A 24,237-nucleotide genomic window follows, 5' to 3' on the forward strand; every position below is an offset into this window, starting at 1 on the left:
AAGACCCAAGGACGGGAGCCAAGAGAAGATTAGTTCAGGTGGATCTGTTCTCTGCAGGCTTCCCCCACTGCCTGCCTTCCTGCATCACTGTCCTGGCAGTCCCCAGCAACAGAAAGAAAGACAAAAGCTAAACAACAAGTACTTCTGAACTTTTTCTGACACTTACAGGCTTGCCCACCACAGGACAGCCCTCGAGAGCAGGTATGTCCAGTGTTAGCACTCACACAGGAACCAGGCCTTACCCAATATAGCACTATTAAGAGCAGCACACACAGGTTCCCTCTGGATTGGGTCCAGCTGTTGGCCGACGGGGCAGTTCCAAGGGTCTGAGTAAGCTAACAAGCTAAATGCGTCCTGTAGGAGAGAAAAGAAAGGCACGGTAAGGTCGTGCATGGCTGCAAACACACAGGAAAACCTCCAACTCCATCAGTCTGGGCACCTCCTGCCATCACCAAGGTGACAGGTGCCTACCTCCTGAAAAGAAACGGCCCTTTTCTTCTTGGCAGCAAAGGACCACACCGGGCCATCAAGATAGTGGATTAAAGAGGGTGCCCCCTCCACCTGGCAGGGGAACCAACATGCGAAGGCAGGTAGAGTGTCACCTGGAGAGAAGAGCGAAGGCAGGCAGGAGCTGTATTTCTTCTCTCTTCTGCTGAGAACTAGCTCTAGGTGCTCCACATTGACTGAGTTCTGACCTCTGGTCCCCATGCAGACCCCCTCTTCCTCACCGGGTGCAGAAGTGGGGGCCACCCAGAGCTCTGCAAGAGAACCCCCAGCCCCAGCTCTGGCCCAGAGAACTGCTGTGATGCAGCATGAGGCTTACCTGAAGCATCTTTTTGTGCACTGTGTTCTTCCCGTACTCTCTGCAAAGCTGCTCGCTCAGCATCTGCAGCTCCCGGCCAAACTGGATCATTCTCTCCGTGGCAGCGTGGTTCCCCCCACAGAGCTGCCTCTGGGGGCAACTGTCTTCTAGAGGAAAGGCAGCAGAGAAGTAACGATCATCTCCCATTCCCCACCACTGCCCGCTCCATGTCACGCCACCCAGAAACTCCTTCCCCTTCTGGAGGAGGGAGCTGCTCCCTGCTCTGAGTTTATCCCAATGGAAGCTTTTTTCTGACCCCTGCACTACAACAGCCAGAAGTGGGTTTTTTTTTCATAGCATCTGTCGGGTACAGGGAAAACTTGAGCTCAGTTTGTTTAATGGCTACAAATGACTGCCTACAAATCAAGTATTCTGATAGAATCACAGGAGCTCGCACCTCCTGCCGTGTTACCCTTTCATGCGTGTGAGACAACATGGAAAGCCCTGGCCTAACAAACCTTGGACTCAGAAAACGTTCAGAGGTGCCAACAACCACCAACTTCCCAGTCTTCAGTGGCCACAACACCCATTAGAACCGGAGGAATCCCCAGTTTCAGAGGTAGTGTGGCTGATTAACCCCCTCCCTCCTGGCTAAAGCATCCACAAACAAGACAGTTGTAGCGGACCACGCTGTGCTGAAGACACTTGGTGGTTGGGCATCAGCCAGCCCTTCCAGCTCCGTTCAGTCCCCCAGCTGGAAGAACCGCCAGGATGGCTCTGAGCTGGAATCCATGACCAGCACTGAACAAATCTTTAACTCCTACTGCTTCCTCTGCCCCACAATATCCCCAGCACCTCTGCGAGACTATGAAAAGCTAGATCTGGTTTTGGTTTCAGGACAGATTCATTTTCCCTGTGAAACGGGCATCCTGAGAACTTCATTCACTGGGGTGGGGAAAGAAACCCAAAGTACGTGTTTTTTCCCTGCTATCCAATCCCAATTTTAACTCTTGTACCAGCTCTTTCTATTTCCCTTTACCCCTCCTGCCTCTGAGGCCCTACCCATGCTGGATTCATCTGTCTGCAGGATCTCTTCATGTTTGTAGGTGCCGTTCATTATCCTGGTGGATGAATTTTCCAGGACTCCGTTGGGGTAGTGCTCAGCCTCCATTTCCATCTCGCTGTCACTGAGGCAAAAGATGGAAAGAAAGGTCAGATGTCTAAATTCAAAAGGGAAGAAACAAAGAGCTCAGGTGCCAAATGATGCCCAGCAATGGCCAGTAAACCAGGAAAGGTGCCAGATGGGCTACAGGGAGCCAGATGGTCTAATTCAGTATAGCAACAATTGTTACAGGCTTGTGAAGGCAACTTATGGAACAGGTTTCTGTTCTGAAAGTGCCTATCATAATTATAGGTGCAGAGGGCTTATCATTTTCCCTTCAGGAAGCAGTTCATCTCTGCAACAGCAAACAGCAGTGAGACAGCAGATACCACACTGAACAGGAGGGAAATCTTGGCTGCGATAAACCATCAACACCTGCAAAAAGTGCAATACAGAACATAACGGCTCCAGGCTTAAATGTTCATGACAGCAGTCTGAATAAGGTTGCTGATTAACTGCTGATTAACTGATATGATGAGAAAATCTTGCTGGGACTGGGGCTCTACATTTTAAATAAACCATAAATCCAGCAGTACCACAGGATTCTGGTAAATTGAGTCTGAACAAGTGTTTCTTGCTCAGTTACATCCTGTAAGGTCTCAAGAGGTCACGATAGAGACTACAAACTGTCCTGCAAACTGTGCTTGGCACAGTCCTCAGAGGATGAGTGCCAACTGCAATTAGCGAGAGATTCTACTAATCAGAAGGATATCCTCCACTTGAGCAGGGCCTCGGACAGCCCTGCAACACCAACTGGGAAAGTGAGCCCAAAGGAAGTTCTCACCATGGCTCAATACACTCCACACTCCGGTAAATGGACTTCTCCTGGGAGAACGGAGGTTTTCTAAGGTCTGACCTGCTGTCACAAGTACAAACTGCTGATTCAGAAGGTCATCTATAAGGAACTGGGCAACAGGTAGAGGTAGCCCAAGAAAAATAGTCAAGAGGACAATGCACCAACGCAGTAAGCACTGGAGCTGCTCCCTCACCCACGGGAGGCTGCTCAGCAGCAGTAATTCTCCACGGGAGAACTTCTGTGCAAATTGGTACATTGGACTCTGATGGCATCAGTTTAATGGGACAGCTCGGTGCTTGAAACAAGAGCATCACAATATTCCTTATGAGATGAGCCTCCAAGCCTGAGCCAGAGCAGGGGAACTGGAACAGGCTTGTGTCTGCTGGGAACAGCAGTGACCTTGTAGATTACAAAGATTTGCTCGAAGATTTACCCTCTCCCACTATCTCACCCTCCTCAGGCATCTACAAAGGAAAAAAAAATACCTGGTTTCTTGGTTACTCGTACTACTGTGCTGCTGAGATTTGGTAGAATCTGTAGAATTGGACTCAGAGTAGTTCACAGATGAGGGGGAGGAGGAGGAGGAAGATGAAGATGATGAAGTCAGTGTCGGGTATTTACTGTGACTCTGTTTGCTTTTTGTGGACATGACTCCATTGCTACAGGTTGGACTATCTGCTCCTGAAAGTCAAGAAGAAGGGGAAAACTGAGATCAGACTGACAGTATCGCTCTATTGTGAAGTCAACAATTTAGCAAGAGAACAGACCCCAAAAGAAGAGAGCAAAATAAGACTGCAGATCTTAAATTATTACTCATCATTCCTAAATTCCATGGTGTTTAGAGAAAACACAAATGAATATGGAAGGAACCCCACTGCTTACCAGCAACATCTGAGCTTAAGGAAATTCCATAAATAGGTTGTAAATAAGAGATCTGCAGAAACAGCTCACACAAGCACAGAAATTATTGTTGAAATATGAAGCAGGGATGGTTTGTAAATAAGTTTACAAACTCTCTTCTCACAAACCCAAATATTTCTCAGAAACCCTCTATTCACAAAAACCGTGAGAACACAGGATTTCCAGACCTCATCTTACAGCTTGGTCAGTGAAATACTGAGTCACTAGTGCCTACACTAAAAGCTTCAAAAGCTTCTTTATTCTGAAAAAGATCTGCTCTGCAGACAAATGTCTGCGGAAAATAACTAATGCAAAACCAATTTTGTAACAGTAGAGACACCCGTGACAACAGTATGTCCTCTCAGCTGGGTGTCAGAAGGAAAAGATGCATTTCATAGAATGACATGCAGAAAATAGCAGGTAATGAACAACAGCTGATCTTTAACGTTTGCTCTTCTCACCAGGAGACACAGAAAACGCACTTACCGGTACTATGAATGTGTGAGTTACTTGATCCATGTCTAGGACTTAAGCTGGGGGACCCGGGGTAACTGTCCTGGGATCTGGGGCTGCGGGCACTGAAACAACGTACTTCACTGTCTGTCCCATTCACCATCTCCACAAACTGCCGACACCTGGTTTCATAGGAGGGAAGAAGGAGAAAAGGGTGCGTGACAGCCAGGATGCTCTGCATTGAGGTTCCCTTGGTTCCTGAGTGGAGAAGTCCTAGGAACCGCACAGGAGTTACATTTCCTGCCTTCGAAAAAGATATTTCAGACTCCTGGTACCTCTGTGTTGTGAGTGCTCTGATAATGCTATGGGAGGAAGTAGTTCAGAGACCACAGCTTTGGTGCTAATGAACGTTGAGACACTCCCCAAAAGCAAGTTTATTTCTATTGTGTTAAGAAGAAACCATCCCTTTACAGCATGCTTTCATCTCCACTATCTCTGTAGGAACTCCACAACTCAAATGTGGTTTTTTTTTCAGGGACTGAAAAATCTACCAAACATCATAGATCCCCCACTACTCCAACAACCTAGACATGCTGGTGGCCAATGGCAAATAGACAAGGAAAGGTAAAAAATACAATATCCACAGTGACAGGACAGTGAGGATGGCTGCCCATTTGGCTTTACTGGGAACTGTCCTCAAACATCTCAGGGGGTTGGTGGGAGCCACTTGGTATGGCTGGGGGAACTGGGACACACGGGCACTTTTTCCCCAGATAGCCTTTTCCATACATCTGCCTTTCTAGGAACCTTCAGTGACTGCCACCTGCCCAGTGTGGGAAGATCTCCACAAGACAATTAAGGCTATCTGTGAAGGAACTTCTGTGAGTCAGCAGAGCTAAAATTTCACCCACCTCTGCTTGACCACATGAGGCAAAGCCATACCAGGTCTCAACTATGCCCACATTGCTACAAGTACTGTGCAAAGGACTATGTCCTCTCCCACCAGCTCCCAAAGGGATATCAGACAGTCTGAGTTCAGACCAAGGTGTGCAGCCAGCCTGGATGGCCTCTTTCTTCCCTCCTTCATCCACACATTTCAGCATTAGGGAGTATAGAGCTATTCATACTTACTTTAACATGAAGAGCAGGTTGGGGTTATGTTCTAGGAGGCCAGGATAGAGCTGCTGGGTGGCTTCTATAGCCTCTCCCACTCTGCCTGCTAATACTAGCTTCTGTATTCCTGAAAGCAAAAGGACAACTATTGACACACAGGACCAGCCAACAAGAACGATCAGGAGAGTTTTCTCATACATGTCACACAGCTTCCACTGCTACCTTACACAAGGGCTAGGAAGAACTGGGGACCATATTTGAAGAAGGCTCCAGGGAGACCTTAGAGTCCCTTCCAGTATCTGAAGGGTGCCACAAGAAAGCTGGGGAGGGACTTTTACAGGAGCATGTAGTGATGGGACGAGGGGTAATGGCTTTAAACTGGAAGAGGGGAGATTGAGATGAGATTTCAGGAAGAACTTGTTTGGTGTGAGAGCGGGGAGAGCCTGGCCCAGGTTGCCCAGAGAAGCTGTAGCTGCCCCATCCCTGGAGGGGTTCAAGGGCAGGTTGGAGGGGGCTTGGAGCAACGTGGTCTGGTGGGAGGTGTCCCTGCCCAGGGCAGGGGGTGGCACTGGGGAGGCTTTAAGGTCCCTTCCAACCCAAACCATTCTGTGATTCTGTTTACTATGGATTGGGATGAAGAAAAGTCTGAGAAAATTGAGGAAGAATCTGTTAGTAGCTCAGAAACACCAAGAATATAAGGATCTGAAAGATTAAATGGGTGCAGTGGGGAGGACTCTCTGGGACTTTAGTCCTTTAACCACAGAGCTATGCAGCAGCGGAAAAGAAAGCAGGAGACGACAACTGGACGGGAGCAAGGAGGCTGCTGGGTAAATCACAATTTCAGAGGGGAAGCCTCTGGGTCACCCCCAGGTTACATATTCTGGGTAGTTCACAGTGGAAGTGTATGTCATACGACCGAGCATCAGCTAAGTATTCTCAGGGCATCTGTGGGCTTCAACCACAGCACAGTAGTGTCAGCCCTACCTCTAAGTAGAAGTAATTATCCCAACAAAATCGGATTCTTGCAAGACCCACCTCAGTGTATTCTTAGAGAAGCAAGGTGGGCTTGCCCTGCAATGAGGATGTGGCACCCGTAAGCTGGCTCCAAGAATCAGCTACTGACCAAGCCAGAAACAGGCCAACAAGTTATACACTCTGAGGAGGTGCAAAGATACAAGGCAGAAGCCACCTATCATCCTGGGTGTTCACCTCCCATGTATGCTCCTTCAGCGGGTCAGAAAACACAAGTGCAGTACTTGAGATCCCACCCCTGAACACTCCAAGAAGCTACTGATCTACAGAGGGTCACAGCTTATTTTTTTTCTAAGTGTACTTAAAAACTAAAAACTAAGTGGACTTAAAACCACAAATGGATTGTACTTCCCTCTGTGTTTTTCCAGGATTCCTTACAAAAAAACAGAGAGAAGGTGTTGAATTGCCTGTGAGTTGCTTTGCAGCAGAGACTCTCATAACAACAGGTTGGGACTTTCACAAGCCACGAGCAGTTGGAAGCCCAGCCCAGAAACCCTCATTAGCAACCCCAGTAACAATCTGCAATGTCTTGGCTCCCACTTCTTGTTAACCCTAGATAAAAGCTCAACCCAAAGAGGGGGTGCTCACACCCATGTGTGTTGCACAATCTCCTTCATTTCACACTGTTTTTTTCAACTTACTTGCCCAGCCTTTTTCATGTCTCGCTGCTTCTGACAGGTCTCCCCTTTGCCTTGTTTGGCAACTCTCACAGATGTCGCTGCCTTTTCTATTTCTGTCTCTTTTTGTTTTCCCATATGTGTTTTCCTCACACCTTTTCTTTAAGCCCCAACTTCAGAGCTCTGCGTTCCTTCCCTCCCATCTGCCTTGTCACCCGTCCCCAGGCAAACGGGACTCGCTCTCTCGCGTGCCTCCAGCTAAACCCACACCAGCAAGAACACCAGCTGCCTAATGCATGACCTGGAAAGCACAAAGCCCATCAGGCAGCAGCTAGAAGTTATTTTGGGGATTAAGCAGAGTCCCCAAATGAACCCGAATGCTGGCTAAGCGTGTGTGATGTATGGAGAGTGTGCTACAACGGGGCATGATGCTCCCCATGCGTAACAGTCACAAGATAAATGGTTCACGAAGGGAAGGGAAAGGTACGGAGAGGGACGTAGCCTGTATTCAACAGCCAGGAGAATATGGAAAATGCACCAATGTTCTGTGGCTCTGCAGTCTGAGCCCGTGAATAGAAAAGCTAAAAAAACAGGACAGCAGGAGAAAGCTGCAAGCTGTATTCTGCAGAAACCAAAAGCATGCACAGTCTTACTGACTGAGAGATGGACAGTTGGAAGCAGCAGCAACCAAAAGAGACACAGAATACAAATTCTTCACCTAGTGTGAGCTAAACACGCTGGCTGTGAATCTGCAAATCCCTTAGTATGCAAAAAATTTACCTAAAGACAAAATGCGCAAAGGTATTGGAAGACTCATTAAGTTCTGGGAGCTGTAGTCAAAATAGATTGATATGTCTGGGTCCCTAGGACCATGCAAATGGAACTGCCTCTGATGCAACAGACTACATAGAAGAACCCAAATCCAAAGGGATGCTGGTACACAGTGACCTCTGTTCAGGTAAAGTCCAAGGTAATAATTCTATTCTCCACCAATTTGGTGCTACCTCCAAGAAAGCACCTTCTGCCCTAGGTATTGTGTGTAGCCTGATGTGTGAAACTGCTGGTGTCCAAGCTGAGAGTCACCTCATCTCTTCCAAGACTCACCTATTCATTTTCAACAAGACTGAGGAAAATTAACCAAGTTCATCAGAAAACTCACTCTCTTCAGCCCATGCAGGTCATTTCCCAGAGCGCAGAGACAATGGAAGGAACAGGGGCACTTCTTCAGGCAAAGGGGATAGTGGTGATAGGAAAAGTGCACCAAGAAGCAGCCCCCGAGCTCCACTGAGCCACAGGCAGCAACACTAAGTCAGGGGTGTGCTGTGGACAGCTTTCTGCTGTTGGGGAATAGCTTTTCTACTTCCATAGTACGTCATTCCTCTGCAGGGTCCCGAAGGAGACACACGGCCAGCATGATACACCCATTGAGAACAACCACCCAGGGGACTTACTTTGTCTGTTCTTTATTGAGGTCTGTTCTTCCTGGATTGTGGTGTCTGTGACTCTGGCAAAGGCAGTTGCTGTTGAACAGTACCCGTGATGAACCAAATAGGATGAAACCATACTAGAAAACAAGAAAAAACAAAGAGTTGAAGAGGCATTGGTAAAACAGGGTAATCACACCGGAGAAAGAACATCAACACAACAGAAATTGCAATTTCAGTGACCAAAGTCAGCTTGCTTAGCCCAGAACCAAGGTCCTATTTCTGGGTCCAGACAGTATAAATTTACTAGATAGGTATCTGGTCCTCAGCAAACAGAAGGGAGACTCTAAATTCACCTTAAGGAAAAAAAAAAGAAAGAAGAAGAAGAAGAGTCCCAATGCATACACAGTATTTATTTAATTACTGCTGCCCAAGGGTCACTTGTAAGAGCTCAGTACAGAGATGTAAAATCTGAAGCTCAGAGAGGCTCATGGCTTTCAAGCAGATCTCAAAAAGAAGATTCTGGTCATGAATTTCTTCCATCGTTTATTTTGCCAGCAATTATGTCTTTGGCAGTTGAATCTCCTTATGAATTCTACATGTATCTTTTATCTGCTGATTTACAAAGAGTAGACTGTCAGCATTGATTTTACAAGCATTAACACAAATTTTAGGTTGTATTTTCAGGTTGTGGGGAAGGGGACGCAGTATCACTATCAGAAAACAAACCCAATAAAAATGTCTTTCTGAGCAGACCATTTCTAAGCCATTTGTGCCTTCTCAGGATACGGTGGGTAAATGTTAATGCTGACTGGATTTTAACAAAATCTAAAAAGCCAGCACAGGATTTCAAAGCTTCTAGTGATGAATCTCAACACAGGCTCCTCAGGACAAAGCTGGTACTGATCCGACCAAGTCACAGTTCAAAACATGCATTCCCCTCAGCTACTTTCCGAACAAGAAAGAAGTATTTTAGGAGTTAGCAGTAATTTTCAGGCATAGCACTGTAAGCAGGTGCGTCACTTTTAAAACTTCTTTTAAAAACAAGTGTTTCTGACCACTGTTGGTAGAAGACACGGTGATGAAGTGGTCCCTCTGTGCCACGCGTGGCAGCCGGGTCGCCCTGGCTCAGCCCGGCTGACACACACAGATCGGGGCTGGCAGGAACAGAGGGGAAAAGCCAATTCTTGCCTCAGTGTAATTCAGTAGCCAGAGGCTGCAAAGATTTAAATGCTCTACAAAGCTGCACAAAAACTGAGCTCCTCCCTACGCCCGTGGCACCACAGGACACGTCCCTACGTGGGCACACAGCAGTGTTACACACTGGTCACGCCGCCAGGCTAATTTTCATTAATGACTTATCAGTTCTGTGTCTCAGTGCTGCACATTCTCAAACACTCAGCAGCTTGTCCGCGTCCCAGGGGGACCTCTCCTGAAGTCCTGGGGGAACGTGTCACACTCTGCTGTGACCTATGCGACACGTTCATGCAGACAACACAAATCCCAGGTTCTCCAAAGGAATAGGTTTCAACCGCTTCGAAGCCATGGCTGAAACATCTTGTGAGCAGAAGCGCTCAGATCACAGCTCAAATCTCTGTGCTGCATCTAGGGGTGCTTCTCTCACCTGGAACGGTCATAGGGGTGGTAGAGAGCCATGTAACGTCTGTGGCTTTTCTTCTTCAAAACAGAATGTGACTGCACACTTCTCTACGTAAAGTTCTCCTTCTGCATGGGACCACTTAGATCCTCGCAAGAACGACGCTGAGTCCTCCTGCTTTATCAGAAATAAGGACCTACACCGTTCCTCCTCCCATAATTAACCACACCAGCTGATCTCATCTCAGATGACTCCTACTCAGATTCCTCACAGCAAGAGCTAAAAAGCTTAGAGATCTTACGAGACTGTAACAACACACAACGAAGATGTGAGTCCCTCTCAAGGTTTCAAGCACTTGAAAACCTGGTCAGATCAGCCTCTCCAGCAACAGCATATCCAGGAGTGCAGCAGAGATGAAGAATCCTGCCAGGATCATTCTTGCTCTGCTCTCCAGGGAGGGATTCCCAACAGCAAACCTTCCCAGGGACAGCCTCCCGAGGGCTGGGCCTCTCAGGATCCATCAGGGATGAGTCTTTGAAGGGAAGGACATTCTTAGCTGCATGGTGACAGATTAAATAAGATACCAGGAATCCCACCAAAGCCATGGGACAAGAAAACATTGGCCCAAGAGCTTGGAGCTCCAACCTGAAACAGCTGGACTACTAATATGAGGTCCCAGCCCAGACTTAAACCTGCCTATGGAGAGGAGGAAGATGGGAAACATGATATTAATTCTTTAAAAAAAGTCCAAAAGAGATATAAGGAACTCCAGAGTGCTGACCCTGATACTTTTACCACAGACATCCAAAGAAACAATTCTGGAGAACATGAGGAACAAACACGGGAACAAAGTGGTCCTACTGCAGACAAATCAACAGCTTTTGTAAAGGGAAGTCCTGGCTCTCTAGTCTGGTGACATTTCTGGAGGTTGCCTGGAAGCAGGCAGAAAAGGAAGAAAGCCTTTTGCAGGCCACTTGGTTGTCCAAAGGTATTTCACAGAGTCTTTCAGCAAAGCCTCTCAAAGAAATTGTATTACCACACGATAAAAGGTTCAACATGGCTAAATAATCAGTTAAATAATGGGGTGGCAAAAAATGGTCAGTTTTACCAGAGAAAGGTAAAAACACTCTAGTGCTGCAGGAACCTGTGCTATTAAATTATCGATAAAACTGAGCTTGCCAGACCAGTGCTCTCAGCCAATGCAGGTGCTTTTATGTCACCTTTTTTTCTAAACAAGTTGCTTTTTGCGCACTAGGAGCTAAGTATTTCCATTGAAATATCAATGAACCTCTTAATTCTCTTTGGCTGCCAAGCAAGCTTTCCAAAAATGGATCCTGCTTTCCAAAAGCGGATCAGCCAGCCCACAGCTGGACAAGATGTATTGTGGACAGTGAAATGACCCCACAGAGACAGCAAATCAGAATGAAAATTAATGTTAATGTCAGTGCCAGTTGTTACATCTCATCCATGCTGGATCAGACCAAACATCTGATGATAGGATCTGATATAGGATGAGGGGTAATGGCTTCAAACTGAAAGAGGAAAGATGGAGCTGAGATGTGGGGAAGAACTTGTTTGGTGTGAGGGTGGGGAGAGCCTGGCCCAGGTTGCCCAGAGAAGCTGTGGCTGCCCCATCCCTGGAGGGGTTCAAGGGCAGGTTGGAGGGGGCTTGGAGCAACCTGGTCTGGTGGGAGGTGTCATTGGATGGTCTTTAAGATCCCTTCCAACAGAAACCAGTCCATGATTCTATGATGATCCAGTTAGCCCAGTACTTGTAGCTCCCAAATTGCAGAAGCAAACCCCTAGGAACAAGGCACATGTGAAATGATACTTTTCCCCGTAACCCTTCCAGGTTCCAATGACTGGTCAGGTACTTCCTGTCCTAGAGGTGGCATCTCTCTACAACGTAGCTCCTAAGATTCTTCTTTCTAGTAATGTCTCCAGTCACCTTTTGATTCCATGCTGTTTTCATGGTATCATACGGCAGAGAGTGTGAAAAAAACCCTCCTTTATTTTTTCTAAATGTGCCACATGGTTAACTTCACTTACAATTGTAAAATCATAGAATCATTTAGGTTGGAAAAGACCTTTAAGGTCATCGAGTCCATCTGTTAACCCAGCACTGCCAAGTTACCACTAACCCATGTCCCTCAGCACCACGTCTGCCCGGCTTTTAAATCCCTCCTGTGATAGCGACTCCACTGCTTCCCTGGGCAGCCTGTTCCAGTGTTTGACAACCCTTTTGGTGAAGAAAATTTTCCTAATATCCATCCTAAACCTCCCCTGGTGCAACTTGAGGCTGTTTCTTCTTGTCCCATCACCTGTTCCTTGGGAGAAGAGACCGACCCCCCCTGGCTACACCCTCCTTTCAGGGAGTTGGAGAGAGCGAGAAGGTCTCCCCTCAGCCTCCTTTTCTCCAGGCTGAACACTGAACACCCAGCTCCCTCAGCCGCTCCTCACAAGACTTGTGCTCCAGACCCCTCACCAGCTCCACTGCCCTTCTCTGGACACGCTCCAGCACCTCAATGTCTTTCCTGTCATGAGGGGCCCAAAACTGGACCCAGTGCTCGAGGTGGGGCCTCACCAGTGCCCGGTACAGGGGGATGGTCACTGCCCCAGTCCTGCTGGCCACGCTGTTCCTGACACAGGCCAGGATGCTGTTGGCCACCTTGGCCACCTGGGCACACTGCTGGCTCATATTCAGCTGCTGTCAACCAACATCCCCGGGTCCTTTTCCCCTGGGCAACTTTCCCTTTCATTCTCTCAGTACAACTGTTCCTTCCTCACCTTCTCAAGGCTACTCATGATATTTTTACCACGCTTCTGCCTTGCCCCTCGCAATCGTTTCCCTCAACGCTGTGGGTCTGTATGTTTGTTCCCTGACGTACACTCACCCCATACCTTTGCACATCCTGCCCTGTTTTTTTCCCCATGCTTTTCTCACTTCTACCACATACTCTTGGAGAGAAAGAACATCACATGGTATTCACATTAAGGGTGCCCCACATATTCACGCAGAAACAGAATCATTCTTCTCCTCTGTTTTTCCCCCAACAAGTCCTAGAATTTTTCATATTTTTTTTCTGCACGCTGGCAAATAAATGAGCTGACATTTCTGTGCAATGATTCATCATAACCCAAAGACCTCATTCCTTCTTCCTGGAAGGTCCCTTCTTCCCAGTAATTTCTGAACACCCTCAACATCACAGACACTACCAGCATGCATCCAAATCTCTCTACAGACTCCTCCGCTTCAAGTGACAAACCCTTTCCCACTCATTCCCTCTCTCTCTTTTAAACAACTCATAATCCACACTGGGCTTGTGCCCTCAGCCTCTGCAGCAAAGGAACTTCTCAAAAGCCTTTTGGACTTCCAAGACAAAGACAGTAGCCCAAGAACCATACCCACATGTCTGCTGGCTCCTCTTTGCAAAGCTCATGTCCTATTTCTCCATCTGTCCAATGCATCTACCCTTTAGCAGTAGGACAGCTTTGTCCAAGCCAGACATCAAGGTTCTCTCAGCCCATTGCTGCCTGACTCTCTTCTGAAACCCTTCATGAAACATGGCACCATACACACCATCCTCCCCTTCTCTTCTCTTTGGAGAGAAACTTTGTTCCACAGCTACAAGCTCATCTGTTTACTCCTTGAGTCCCATTAGGAATCTGGGTAATTATCTGATTCAAGTGACTTTCTCCACTTCCCCTCACCTATTTCTTCCAGTGCTTCTGTGACAGAAACTTCAATTCCAGGCACAGCCTCTGACAAGTCCCTCACAAAGAAGGGTCCCAGAATGACAACCTACCCGATTTCTGCACGCTGAGGCAGAGAATTCAGCTGGATATAGTCTTTATTTTATACTGCATTCTCTATAGGTCCTACAAACTCTCTGGCAGGCCTCCTGCTCCTTATTTTCTTGAAGAAGGATGTTATTATCATTTTTGATAGCTTATGCCAGTTGCTTGTCAAAGGCTTTGCTGGTTGCCCTGAATTATCTGCAAATAACTAAATACAAGACCAGCAGAAAACAAAAACAATCACATGGGTGCGACCATCATTGCATCCTAGTCTCCTGGATGACAGCGACCAGTATCAGGTGGTTAGGGAAAGAGTATAATAAAAAGGTGAAACACAGAGATATTTGCAATCAATCAGAGATAGAAGCAACAGCCATAGACTTGGGGTTTTAAAACAGAACTACAGAATTAGCGTCCATGAATTACTGTGAATAGTTGAAAGTCTATCTTTTAAAATCCACTTAAATCACAAGAACTTCTTGCAGCAGCAGCAGGTCCCACAGTTTCATATAGTCAGGGGAAAAAAAAACATATTTTGTTTTTAAGCCAGAAAGTGCTCTTTCTCAAATTCTTGTGTTTTGAGAAACCGTGAATGACCACTTTCTAGTGATGCTCTTCATGGTGTCAATGACTGACAGACAACTACAGTCCACCTCCCTCGGTTACCTGTTTCCGAGCTGTGGAGCCTTAGTCAGCTCTGTCTTTCTTCAGGCAGAAGATACTCCTGACCTCTGATAACTCTTGTCAACTGTTCTCATCAAGTTCCACTCAATCCTTTTTGCAATGGGAAATGCATTCAATAATCATAACTTTATAAAGTGCCATAATTGGGTTTTCAGTTAGGTTTAGGTTTGGAAGCCTTTGGTTTAGGCTATTTCTTGCTCTTTCATTTCTGAATTCAGCTGACTTACATACTGGCTTTGCTCCTATGTTAGAGTTTTTATGGTGTCCTCTCCACTCCCCTTCCCCCAGTGCATCACCTCAAAGTGTATGTTCTTCCATTCCTACAAGCTTTCATGCAGTCTTTGGCTGAAAACTTCTCCCATATCTTTTACATTTGAAACAGCAGCAATCTACATAGGAAAGACTATTAAACAACAAAACAGAGGGTAAAACAAATTGAGCAAAATGCACTGACTGGCAATTTTTGCCATAAGAAAGCATAAATTAGCATTAAAAAAACAGTATTTCAATCCTAACAGACTGAAAGAAGCTGAACAGAACAGCGACTTACTTCTGCAGCATGGCTTGCCACTCGCCTAGTCTGTCTCCTATGGGAAACCGCTTAATGGTGCTCTGAATCTTTGCTCGCCACTCCCTCATGTAGTCCTCAATGTCGAACACAAAGGGCTGCTGCCCAAAGTTGGCATCCACGATCTCTCCTGGCGTCTGGAGACCCACTGTCGGGTAGAGATTTGACTAGGAAGGAAGAAAAAGAAACCCGTATTAAACCCAGCTTTCTCTCTCTGGTTCCAGTTACGTGGTTCGGTAAGGCAAAGGAGCTGCTCTTTACATTGAAAAATGGAAGGGGCAACAGCCCTTTAGGTACATCTCAAGGAACCCCATTAATATCGTGCAGTTATTAAAAAGTACAAGCCAGAACAAGGGGTTCAGTCCCCAGCAGCCTGGGATCAATGCCATGGCTGCTCTCTATGGTGTGTTCACTTTCTGGCTTAGTTTTCTGCAATTTCTACCAAAGTTCAAGAGCCAGCAAATAATAACAATAATAATAATAATAACAACAACAACAACACAGTGAAAAGGGCATCATCTCAATCAACAGATCCATGTGCTCTCCGCTGTTTCAACTGAACTCTCTTATTCCTTGGAAGCTGCTTTCTGAATATTTTACATCTCTGATGAAAAGATAACGGATGGTAGTGCAGCTCTGAGGTTTGGTCTTTGATGATCCCAAGACAACAAGCCATCCACACAAGAAATTCCATTGGTGATAGACAAATTTCATTTTAAAAACAAGCATATGGATCCAAATGGAAGCTTTGACCCGCCACCAGAATATAGATGGAAAAAAAAAAGGTTACCACCATGAAAATACCTCTAAAATTCAGTTTCCAAAGATGATGTAATTGACAATAGTGGTCAAAGTCTATCTAGAAGTTCAGGCTATTTTAAGAATAAGCTTATGGATATGAACTGAATCCCCGAGCCCACTGAAATGCGGGGAAAAGAGAAAAGGCATCAGAAAAGGTAAGGGGGTGCCTGGTTTTCATCCCTCTGGATTACATTTTTTAAAAGAATGCTCCGTTCCCTGTCATGTCACTTTTCTACAGCACAAATTACTTTTCTGATTGCAACACAGACTCCGGTAAATCCTCTGCTTCAGGGCACCTGCTGATGGCCTGTGGGGTTTAGGAGGAAATCTCTCTCATGACCTGCTTGGTGTTGGGTTTTTTCACTTTCACATTGGAGACTGCCACAGCCAGAATCCAGACACTGGGCAAGGCACACGGACAGATGGGTTTTGTCAGTGTGAGGTTGATGGTTGGACTTGATCTGAAAGGTCCCTTCCGACCCAGACAATTCCATGATTCTATGATGCACCTAGTGAGGCTGAAGTCTGGAAGGTGCTTGGTGCAATGTCTTGCTCATGGTTGAACCCATGTCAGACATTAGATCAGTGAAGGAGCAGACCTCTCTCAAACCAGCAAGAACTACTACTGGTGGTTAGATGGTCATCCTAAAGAAAGCCAGGATGGTGCTCTTCTCCTCTATAGCAAGGGGCATGGGCTTTACTACAATTATATGGAAAATTTATTCAACTAGTTCTTCACTATTGCAGAGATCTGAGACATTGGTAATGTCCTTGATCTCCCCTTGAGACCTAGTTAATTGTGGATTTTATTTTTTAGTAAAAGAATTAAGATTGCTATGAGGCAGAACTCAGCAGAATCCTAATCATGTTGGCAAAAATGGAGCCAGTGAGTCATGGGAAGAGATTACTCCTCTCTGCTGTCACTGGCATGGCTATGGCTGCAGTACCAGACTGAGATTTCCATCTCCACATCCACAGCCCTGGGACAAGAAAGACATTCCCAAAGGGAGTCCAGTAGAGTTCTGCTAAGATGGCCAGAGGGCTGGAGTGCCTGGTGTACCAGGAGAGGCTCAGAGAAGAGAAAAAGGAAAAATTTAACTGCAGGTCTCCCACTCCCAAAAGGCAGGTGATAAAAAAGATGGAGACAAATTCTTCTCCAGGTAGTTCAGTGAAAGGACAAGGGGCACAAGCTGCAGCCAGGGGAATTCTGATGGGACATAAGAAAGAAATTCTTCCTTGTGAGTATGATTAAAGACTGGAATAGGTTCCTAGAGAGACTGCAGCATCATTGTTCTCGGTGATTTCCAAAATTCAACTGGATAAGGTCCTGACCAGCCTTCTCTACCTTTGAAATTATCGAATCTCAAATACCAAAGAAAAAAAAATTAATCTATAAATACAGGATGGGAATTGACATGAGAGATCAGGATGACTGCATCATTGCTGACTCAGTGTGCCTCTTCTTCTCCCATTCTCACGCCAAGGAAGTTTCTGAGATAGAAAGGTGTGCAAATACGGCATGAGAAAGGAGGAGCTTCCAGAGGAAAATGCCGTGTTTGAAGTCAGGCTCTCCTTTCTTTCAAACCCAGCTCACAAGGAAATATCTCTAATGATGGATCAGATCTTTTCCACAGATCTGATTTTTTTTATTAACTTAATTTTTTAGTACTACGAACCCAAGGACTTCCAAAGCCAGGTATGGGACACCCAAAATACTTGGAAGTTAGAAGTAAAAAACTCCAAGTTATAACATATAATGTATTTTTCAGGTACTTTGGGGTATATTCATATTTGAAGGGAAGCTGCGTACCCCCAACTTCTCTCAAACCATCTCCGAGTTAAAATGCCATTTTTCACATGTGGGATGTGTCCTCTCTCTTAAGCAACTGTTGGGAACTACATGTATCTCCACCACCCTGCCAGACACGAGCAGACATCATCCCAGAGCCCACTGACCGGCCAGATGCTTCTCCTGCCAAGTTCTTCAGGCACACTTTCCCAGTGACTTTTGGACCACCTCTTCCCTCTGATATTGGTGGCCAGTTGCTCACAACCCCCTCATTCATCTTGACTTGTTTTTTAACCTCCTTATCCCTTTGTCCCCCTGCAATCCATCCCTGGGCTCTTCCACATTCTGCTTTTTTACATTTCCTATTTCAGCAAACCACCAGGAGGGATAAACCTGAGAGGGGCTTCTGTAAGTAAGAGAGTTAGGCCTAAGCATTAACTTAAATTGGTGGAAAAGGGGAAAACTCCCTCTGTGGGATATAAGCAGCTATTTTTGTATAAACTTCAACCTGTGCTAAGCCAAAATGCAATTTTTTCCCTCATGTATATTCGTACAAATGCAAATGCTCTTTAGAGGGAACTGAAAGAAGCTGAAGCAAATACGGTTCTCTGTGTGTGAGAATTAGCATAATAAAATGTGGTTTTCAACTGAAAGTATCTCTTTGTATCTCTTTCAACTTCCTAATATTGCAAATATTGCAAAATATTGTCTTCATCATTTGCTTCTGAAAGGAGAATTTGGCAGTACGCACTTCAAGGAAACAGTTTCTACACTGGTAACAGATTGAAGGGTCAAATTAATTCCTGGTGTAATCTCACTGAAATTCCAACCCTGGAAGTTATTTAAGCTTTAAGTTGTAGAAGACATGGGGCTTACTGGCCAAGCTTCTCGCTGACATGTGCCACCAGTCAGCCTCAACACCACGTAAGCCATAATGCAAGAAAAAGGCTTTCAATCTCCAGCCCCTCCTGGGAGGATTTCAGTGATCAGGGGTGAAACGCACCAAAAAAAGGCAAGTCAAGCTGCTCAAACCAGAGAACCTCAGGGGTCACTCAGGTCAGACTGCCGTTTCTGTTCCCGTTTGCAGATAGATTTTCAGACTGCAGCTTTAGAAGACAAACAACACAGGTTACATTCTGTATCTTTCATACGATGGATGTTTTCTCTTCTTTACCTTCTAAGGAATGGACATTGTGTTCAAGCACAACGCTACAATAAATGAAAAACAGCACTTGCAAATTATATCAACTTCAAATTCCCTACTACCTCAAGATTTCTACCATGTCTGACAACAGCCATTACATTTAAACCAAAAGTCCACCTTGGGTTTGGCATCCCCTTCTTCCGGAAAGGGCAGTAACTTCAACTGTTTGGAAGAACAACCAAGAAGCCATGGACTGGGGGAGCAAAAATAGCCAAAAAAGGGCACAGAATACACCAGTGTCTGCAAAGGTGTGGGAAGAAGGCAGTAATTCAAGGGAAGGATATTGGAAAAAGAAGACAGGAATGATAGAAGTTGGGTGCAGGCATCCTTAGGGTGAAGCTGCCAACACAACAGCTGAGCCATTTAGCGCATGGAGAGGAATGGCCAAAATCCACAGGGAGGCAGAAGTCTCCTGTCTTTGCTCACACCCACCATTAGGGAGGGAAATGACCCAGTCAACCCTCTCTTTGCCCACTTTTTAAAAAGAAACTATCTCATGGAGGATAATTCACAATAGTAGGAGGCCTACTATCATAGTAAGAGGCCATTGTTGTCCTTCCTGGCCCAGAAAAACTGTGTTATGGATCATTTGCTGCTGTAAAAGCCAGAAACAGATCTCCACAGAAAACAACTCAGCAAACCTATGGCAACACTTCAGCTGCAAACAACAAAACAAGGGGATGTGTATTTTGGTGTGTTTGATAGCTATTTTTAATTGGTGAGAGCCTAAATAGTAATTAACTATCTATCACAACAGGAAGACTGCTCCCAGCTCAGAAAAAGAGGCAGCCTAACCAAGTGAGAATATAAAAGAGTGAAAAAATTAGAAGATACTCCTTTATTAGAAGACAAAACCGTGACTCCTAATGTCATCTATTTTCAGAGGGAAAACAAAGAGCACCTAAAACTAAGGGTTGTATCACAGAAGTGTCTTCTTGCCATGGATGCAACGTTGTCACAAGACCTTACTCCAAAAGGTTAATATTCATGGACAGGTAAAATATTCTTTTAGTTTAATAAACTGTACTTGGACCAAGTGAATAAATAACTGTGAAACAACCCACATAAAGAGGGTTTCTGGTTGCAGAACACACTGCGACGTTACCAAGTTCGAAGAGCCTAGGAACTAACAAAAACAAGCTGTAGTGACAGCTGATGTGGAAAGGCAAATCAAGTAACTGGAACGTCCTCCAGCCTAGACACTGGCATTTGAGAGAGATGTGTAAAGCCATAACTCCCACGAGGAAGGTGAATGGGGAGTGCTAGTCAGTATTTCTCACAACACAAAAATTAAGAGGAACAAACCAAAATTGTTGGCAGGAGGTGTAAAACAGAGAAAAGCAAGTTTTCTTCCACACTCTGTGAAGTCAGCCAAGAAAAGCGATCCCTTTGGAGGCCTAAACAAGTTATGGAAACTGAGAAATTCCTCAGAGGGAATTCATGTGGGGTTATTAAAAACAAAGACAGGAGGACAAGAAGTTCTATGTACGAGAGAAATGATGCAGTGCTGTACTAGTGTATGCCTGACCTGGTTTTATCTCCTTTTCCTAAACACCTGCTTTCTCTCCAGGAACACTTGGGTCTGACAAAGAGCAACCATTTTTTTTTGCTCATGACCCATTGTGGAAGTCGTGGGTAAAAGCTCTTTTTTTTTTGTAAGGATTTTGGGGTGCTCTGATGATGAGACATGGGAGATTTCTCCATGACTTTGCAGCGAGGGATGAGAGGAGGCATGTGAGTAGCCCACAAACCCAGCCACAGGATTATGAATTTTCAGAACAAGGAGCACTCACACCGTTCAGTACATGTGTGTTACCAATTTTTTTTTTAACAGGGCATCAAAGAGAAAAGAAAAAATTACACCCCTTCACTCTTCTTTCCCCTCCCTTCTGTTTGTACCCTTAGTTAAAATAACAAAAATTGGTGTACCCCTCCCTTCTGTTTGCACCCTTAGTTAAAATAACAAAAATTGGTGTACTTACGGGGAGGTCTGTAAAGGCTATACCTGTGGGGGGAAAAATATTAAGAATTAAAAAGACAAAGGATTTTTTTTTTCCTTGCTTGGCTACATCCTTAACACGCTACAAAGCGCTAATGTATTTCAATAAACCCTGGTTCTGACCATGTATTTCCCCACTTGTAATTTTTAGAAGTAACTTCCCTCCCCCAGTACCCTCCTCTGCAAGGTTTTGCACCTGGAGAAAGGTTCAGGGAAAAGCCTAACGTTTCAGACATCTTTCCCAAAAATGTGATTTTCTAAAAAGCAGCTCCTCTTTTCTTTGCTTCTCCCTGTGTTATTATGAAGGAGTTTGTTTTCAAGACTCACTTTGGCTTTAGAAAACAGAGTTTTACTGTAACACTGCTTCAGTTTAGGCTAGAACTAGTTCTTCTTACCCTCTGGAGAGGAAGGAATGAACATTCAACCCTTTGCACTGCAGCTGGGGACCAGCCCTGCAACGGGAGGAAGCTGCAGCCAGGAGCACCTGAGAACCACCAGGCAAAGAACTGCTTCACCCTCAACTACGCTTGAGGTCTCAGGTATGAGAGATGGGAAAAAAAGTGTATGGTTTCCCTTTTTATTTACATTTGCCACGTCAGAAAAGAGATATTTAAGCAGTTGCTGAGGACGCTAATGGAGTTAAGGCTGGAGACAACGCTCACCTATGGTCAGGTGGGCACAGCTCTGCATCCCAGTGAGGTGTGAGGGACCGCTCCGAAGGAGGGGTCCCGTGGTGTGACCCTCCAGCCACCATCATTCAGATCCATCAGCGAGGCAGGAGCACGGCGAGACAATCAGCCAGCGACAGGCTGAACTTAATTCACCTCTAAGCTAACATTTCAGGAGTCCATATGGGAGCTGCAGCCTTGCCCCGTGCGCGCTCCCAGCAATGCCTTCTGTCCCCAGCCAGAAGAAGGCTGGTAGCCACCCATACCAGCATGCCCATTTCTGGCGCACGTCCCCCCTCCCAGCCACGCAGCAGCCCCTCCTGCCTGGCACCAACACACACGACAGCCTGCACGGACACCAGAGCACATCATTCTTGGGTTTTAAGGTTAGGGTTATTTTAACCAAGAGCTGCGATGGAACGTAGCCTGAAACGGTAATTTAAACCAATTTGAGGAGTCAACATGGGAAACAAACATTCAAAATAGTGCAGATCCAAAACCAAACTCAAACTCAGATTTGATTTAGGTTGATGGTTGGACTAGATGATCTTAAAGGTCCCTTCCAACCTAGGTGATTCTGTGATTCTGTGAAACGCTTGGGAAAAAATCCTGACTATTTTACTACCTGCACAGCCAATAAGGTTTAATTAACACCCCGGCAGATAGCCAATACAGTTTAATCAACATCACAACAGTTTGGACCTTGTCTGCTGAGTACCCTCTCTACAACCCAACCAAAAATTGTGCATAAAAGTAATGCTGAATACCTGGCTGAGAAAAACATCCAATAAACATTCCTTTCATTCCCTCTCTTTACCCAAATACTATTGTTCCTCACTCAAAACCATTTTCCACTTTGCACTTGTTTTGCTCAGCTGGATGAAAGCTTGTTTCTACCCTTACACTAGAATGAGGCCAAGGTCCTTGCGTCTGCAGCCCACTGGAGTCCTCCTCTGCCACCAAGGGACACTCAGAGCCAGAGGTGGCCCCGCTTTCCCATGCCAACACGTGGAGCTGCATCTGGCACACGGACAGCAGATGACTTTTGAGTGGACTACAAGGTGGGTGGAAAATTGGCTGGGCTGTCAGGATCGAAGGGTCGTGATCAGCAGCTCAAAGTCCATCCCTAAGGGATCGATAGTACGGCCAATGTCTTTACTAATGACCTGGACGATGGAGGGTGTGCACTCCCAGCAGGCTCACAAACGGGAGAGAGGACAATACACCGGAGGACATACTGCTATTCAGAAAGACCTCAACAGGCTGGAGAAACGGTCCAGCACAAATCTCACAAAGCTCAACAAAAGCATCTGAAGAGCCCTTCCACCACCACCCTATTCCCTTATGGACTACAAATGACTCTTAGTGTCTCCACTAGTGACTGATCTCCCGATGTTTAAGCCAAAAGTCCTCACTAGGAGTTCTCCAGCATCACTGTTTTGGGCTGATAAACAGTCATGATTTCAAAGAACAAGCCAGATCAGACACTCAACTCTGAGAAGCTCCCCTACTGGGTCAAGGCTCTATTTATAAAATTAGAATGTTAAAAACAAGTCCCAAAGGATGCTCAAAGAATTTTTTTTTCCATTCAGAGCTGGAGACGTCCTGACACATTGCAAAGTATCAGGACTAGCTGCTTCTCAGAAGGCGTGCACCTCATTTCTAGGCAACCATCCCCTCACAAATTAACAAACGGTGCATATGAAAGTAGAGGAAAACTGAAAACAAATTTCCAAAAGAAGTTTGTCTGCCTAAGCACCACGCCTTTCTGCATTTGCCTCATAGAAGGATCCTTCTTGAGATTTGAGGAGGAAAAGCCGCTATCTCAGATCCATCTCTGCCATACCTGTAACACAGTGTGCTGCTTCCACAGAACCGCAGGCTGGCTGAGATTGGAGACACCTCTGGAAGGTCATCTGGTCCAACCCCCTCCTCCAGCAGGACCACCCAGAGCTGCCTGCCCACAACTGTGTCCAGATGACTTCTGAATACCTCCACGGATGGAGACTCCACAGCCTCTCTGGGCAACCTGAGCCAGTGCCTGGTCATCCTCACAGTGCAAGTGTCTCCTGATGTTCAGCGAGAACCTCCTGTGTGACAGTTTGGTGGCCTCTGGTCCTGGGACTGGGCACCACTGAGAAGAGCCTGGCTCCATCTTCTTTGTACCCACCCCTTCAGGTATTTATGCATAATCATAGAATCATAGAATTTGTATTTATACAAATTTGTTTTGTAGAATATGTATTTATACATAAAATGAGGTCCCCCTATGAGCATCCTCTTCTCCAGGCTGAACACCCCAGCTCTCTCAGCCTGTCCTCACAGGACAGATGCTCCAGTCCCTTTGTCATCTTGGCAGCCCTTTGCTGGACTCTCTCCAGTAAGTCCATCTCTCTAATACTGGGGAGCCAAGTGCTTTTCCCAAGAGCTCAGAAAGAAATTATGGACTATCCAGACACACCGTGCACTCCAATCCCACTCCTTCCTTCAGCCCAGCCAGTAACCCCAAACAACTTTTGTTCTGGTAAGTATTTTCAGTGGGGTATTTTTCTACCAGTTATTTCATCTTGAATTCACCAAAGGAGAACTGACACAGCAAGGAGAAGCAAAGGAAAGGAGTGCTTGTCCCTGCCAAACCAAACAAATTCCAGCACAAAAAGTGAGATTAATTTATCAAAATTTACAGCATGTCTTATGTGACAAAAAAAAACCCAAAACAAACTACTGAAACAAATGTGGAATGAACCAAATTAGAAGTGAGTACTTAAGTAAGACTTCTTATGCTGAATTAATGTCTGACTTTGGGAATGCTTGGACCAACGTGTCAAGG

General features: G+C 45.7%; 1 protein-coding gene across 2 annotated transcripts in view; it reads right to left on the minus strand.

The window, feature by feature from the left end:
• RANBP10 (RAN binding protein 10) overlaps positions 1 to 24,237 on the minus strand; it is an 80,374-nt gene that overhangs the window by 9,318 nt on the left and 46,819 nt on the right. Inside the window, exons 5-13 of one of the 2 annotated variants that reach the window (XM_014947331.1) lie at positions 20,723 to 20,745; positions 14,929 to 15,113; positions 8,327 to 8,439; positions 5,245 to 5,353; positions 4,147 to 4,295; positions 3,246 to 3,441; positions 1,865 to 1,989; positions 824 to 966; positions 243 to 354 (exon numbers count right to left, since the gene is read on the minus strand). In XM_014947331.1, coding sequence (XP_014802817.1) covers positions 243 to 354; positions 824 to 966; positions 1,865 to 1,989; positions 3,246 to 3,441; positions 4,147 to 4,295; positions 5,245 to 5,353; positions 8,327 to 8,439; positions 14,929 to 15,113; positions 20,723 to 20,745 — 1,155 coding nt within the window. Of the gene's footprint in view, positions 1 to 242; positions 355 to 823; positions 970 to 1,864; positions 1,990 to 3,245; positions 3,442 to 4,146; positions 4,296 to 5,244; positions 5,354 to 8,326; positions 8,440 to 14,928; positions 15,114 to 20,722; positions 20,746 to 24,237 lie in introns of both variants that reach the window. The other variant, XM_014947322.1, reaches the window with a different exon arrangement.

This window comes from Calidris pugnax, unplaced genomic scaffold, assembly GCF_001431845.1.
Source record: "Calidris pugnax isolate Ruff unplaced genomic scaffold, ASM143184v1 scaffold30, whole genome shotgun sequence".
NCBI classification, from domain to species: Eukaryota; Metazoa; Chordata; class Aves; order Charadriiformes; family Scolopacidae; genus Calidris; species Calidris pugnax.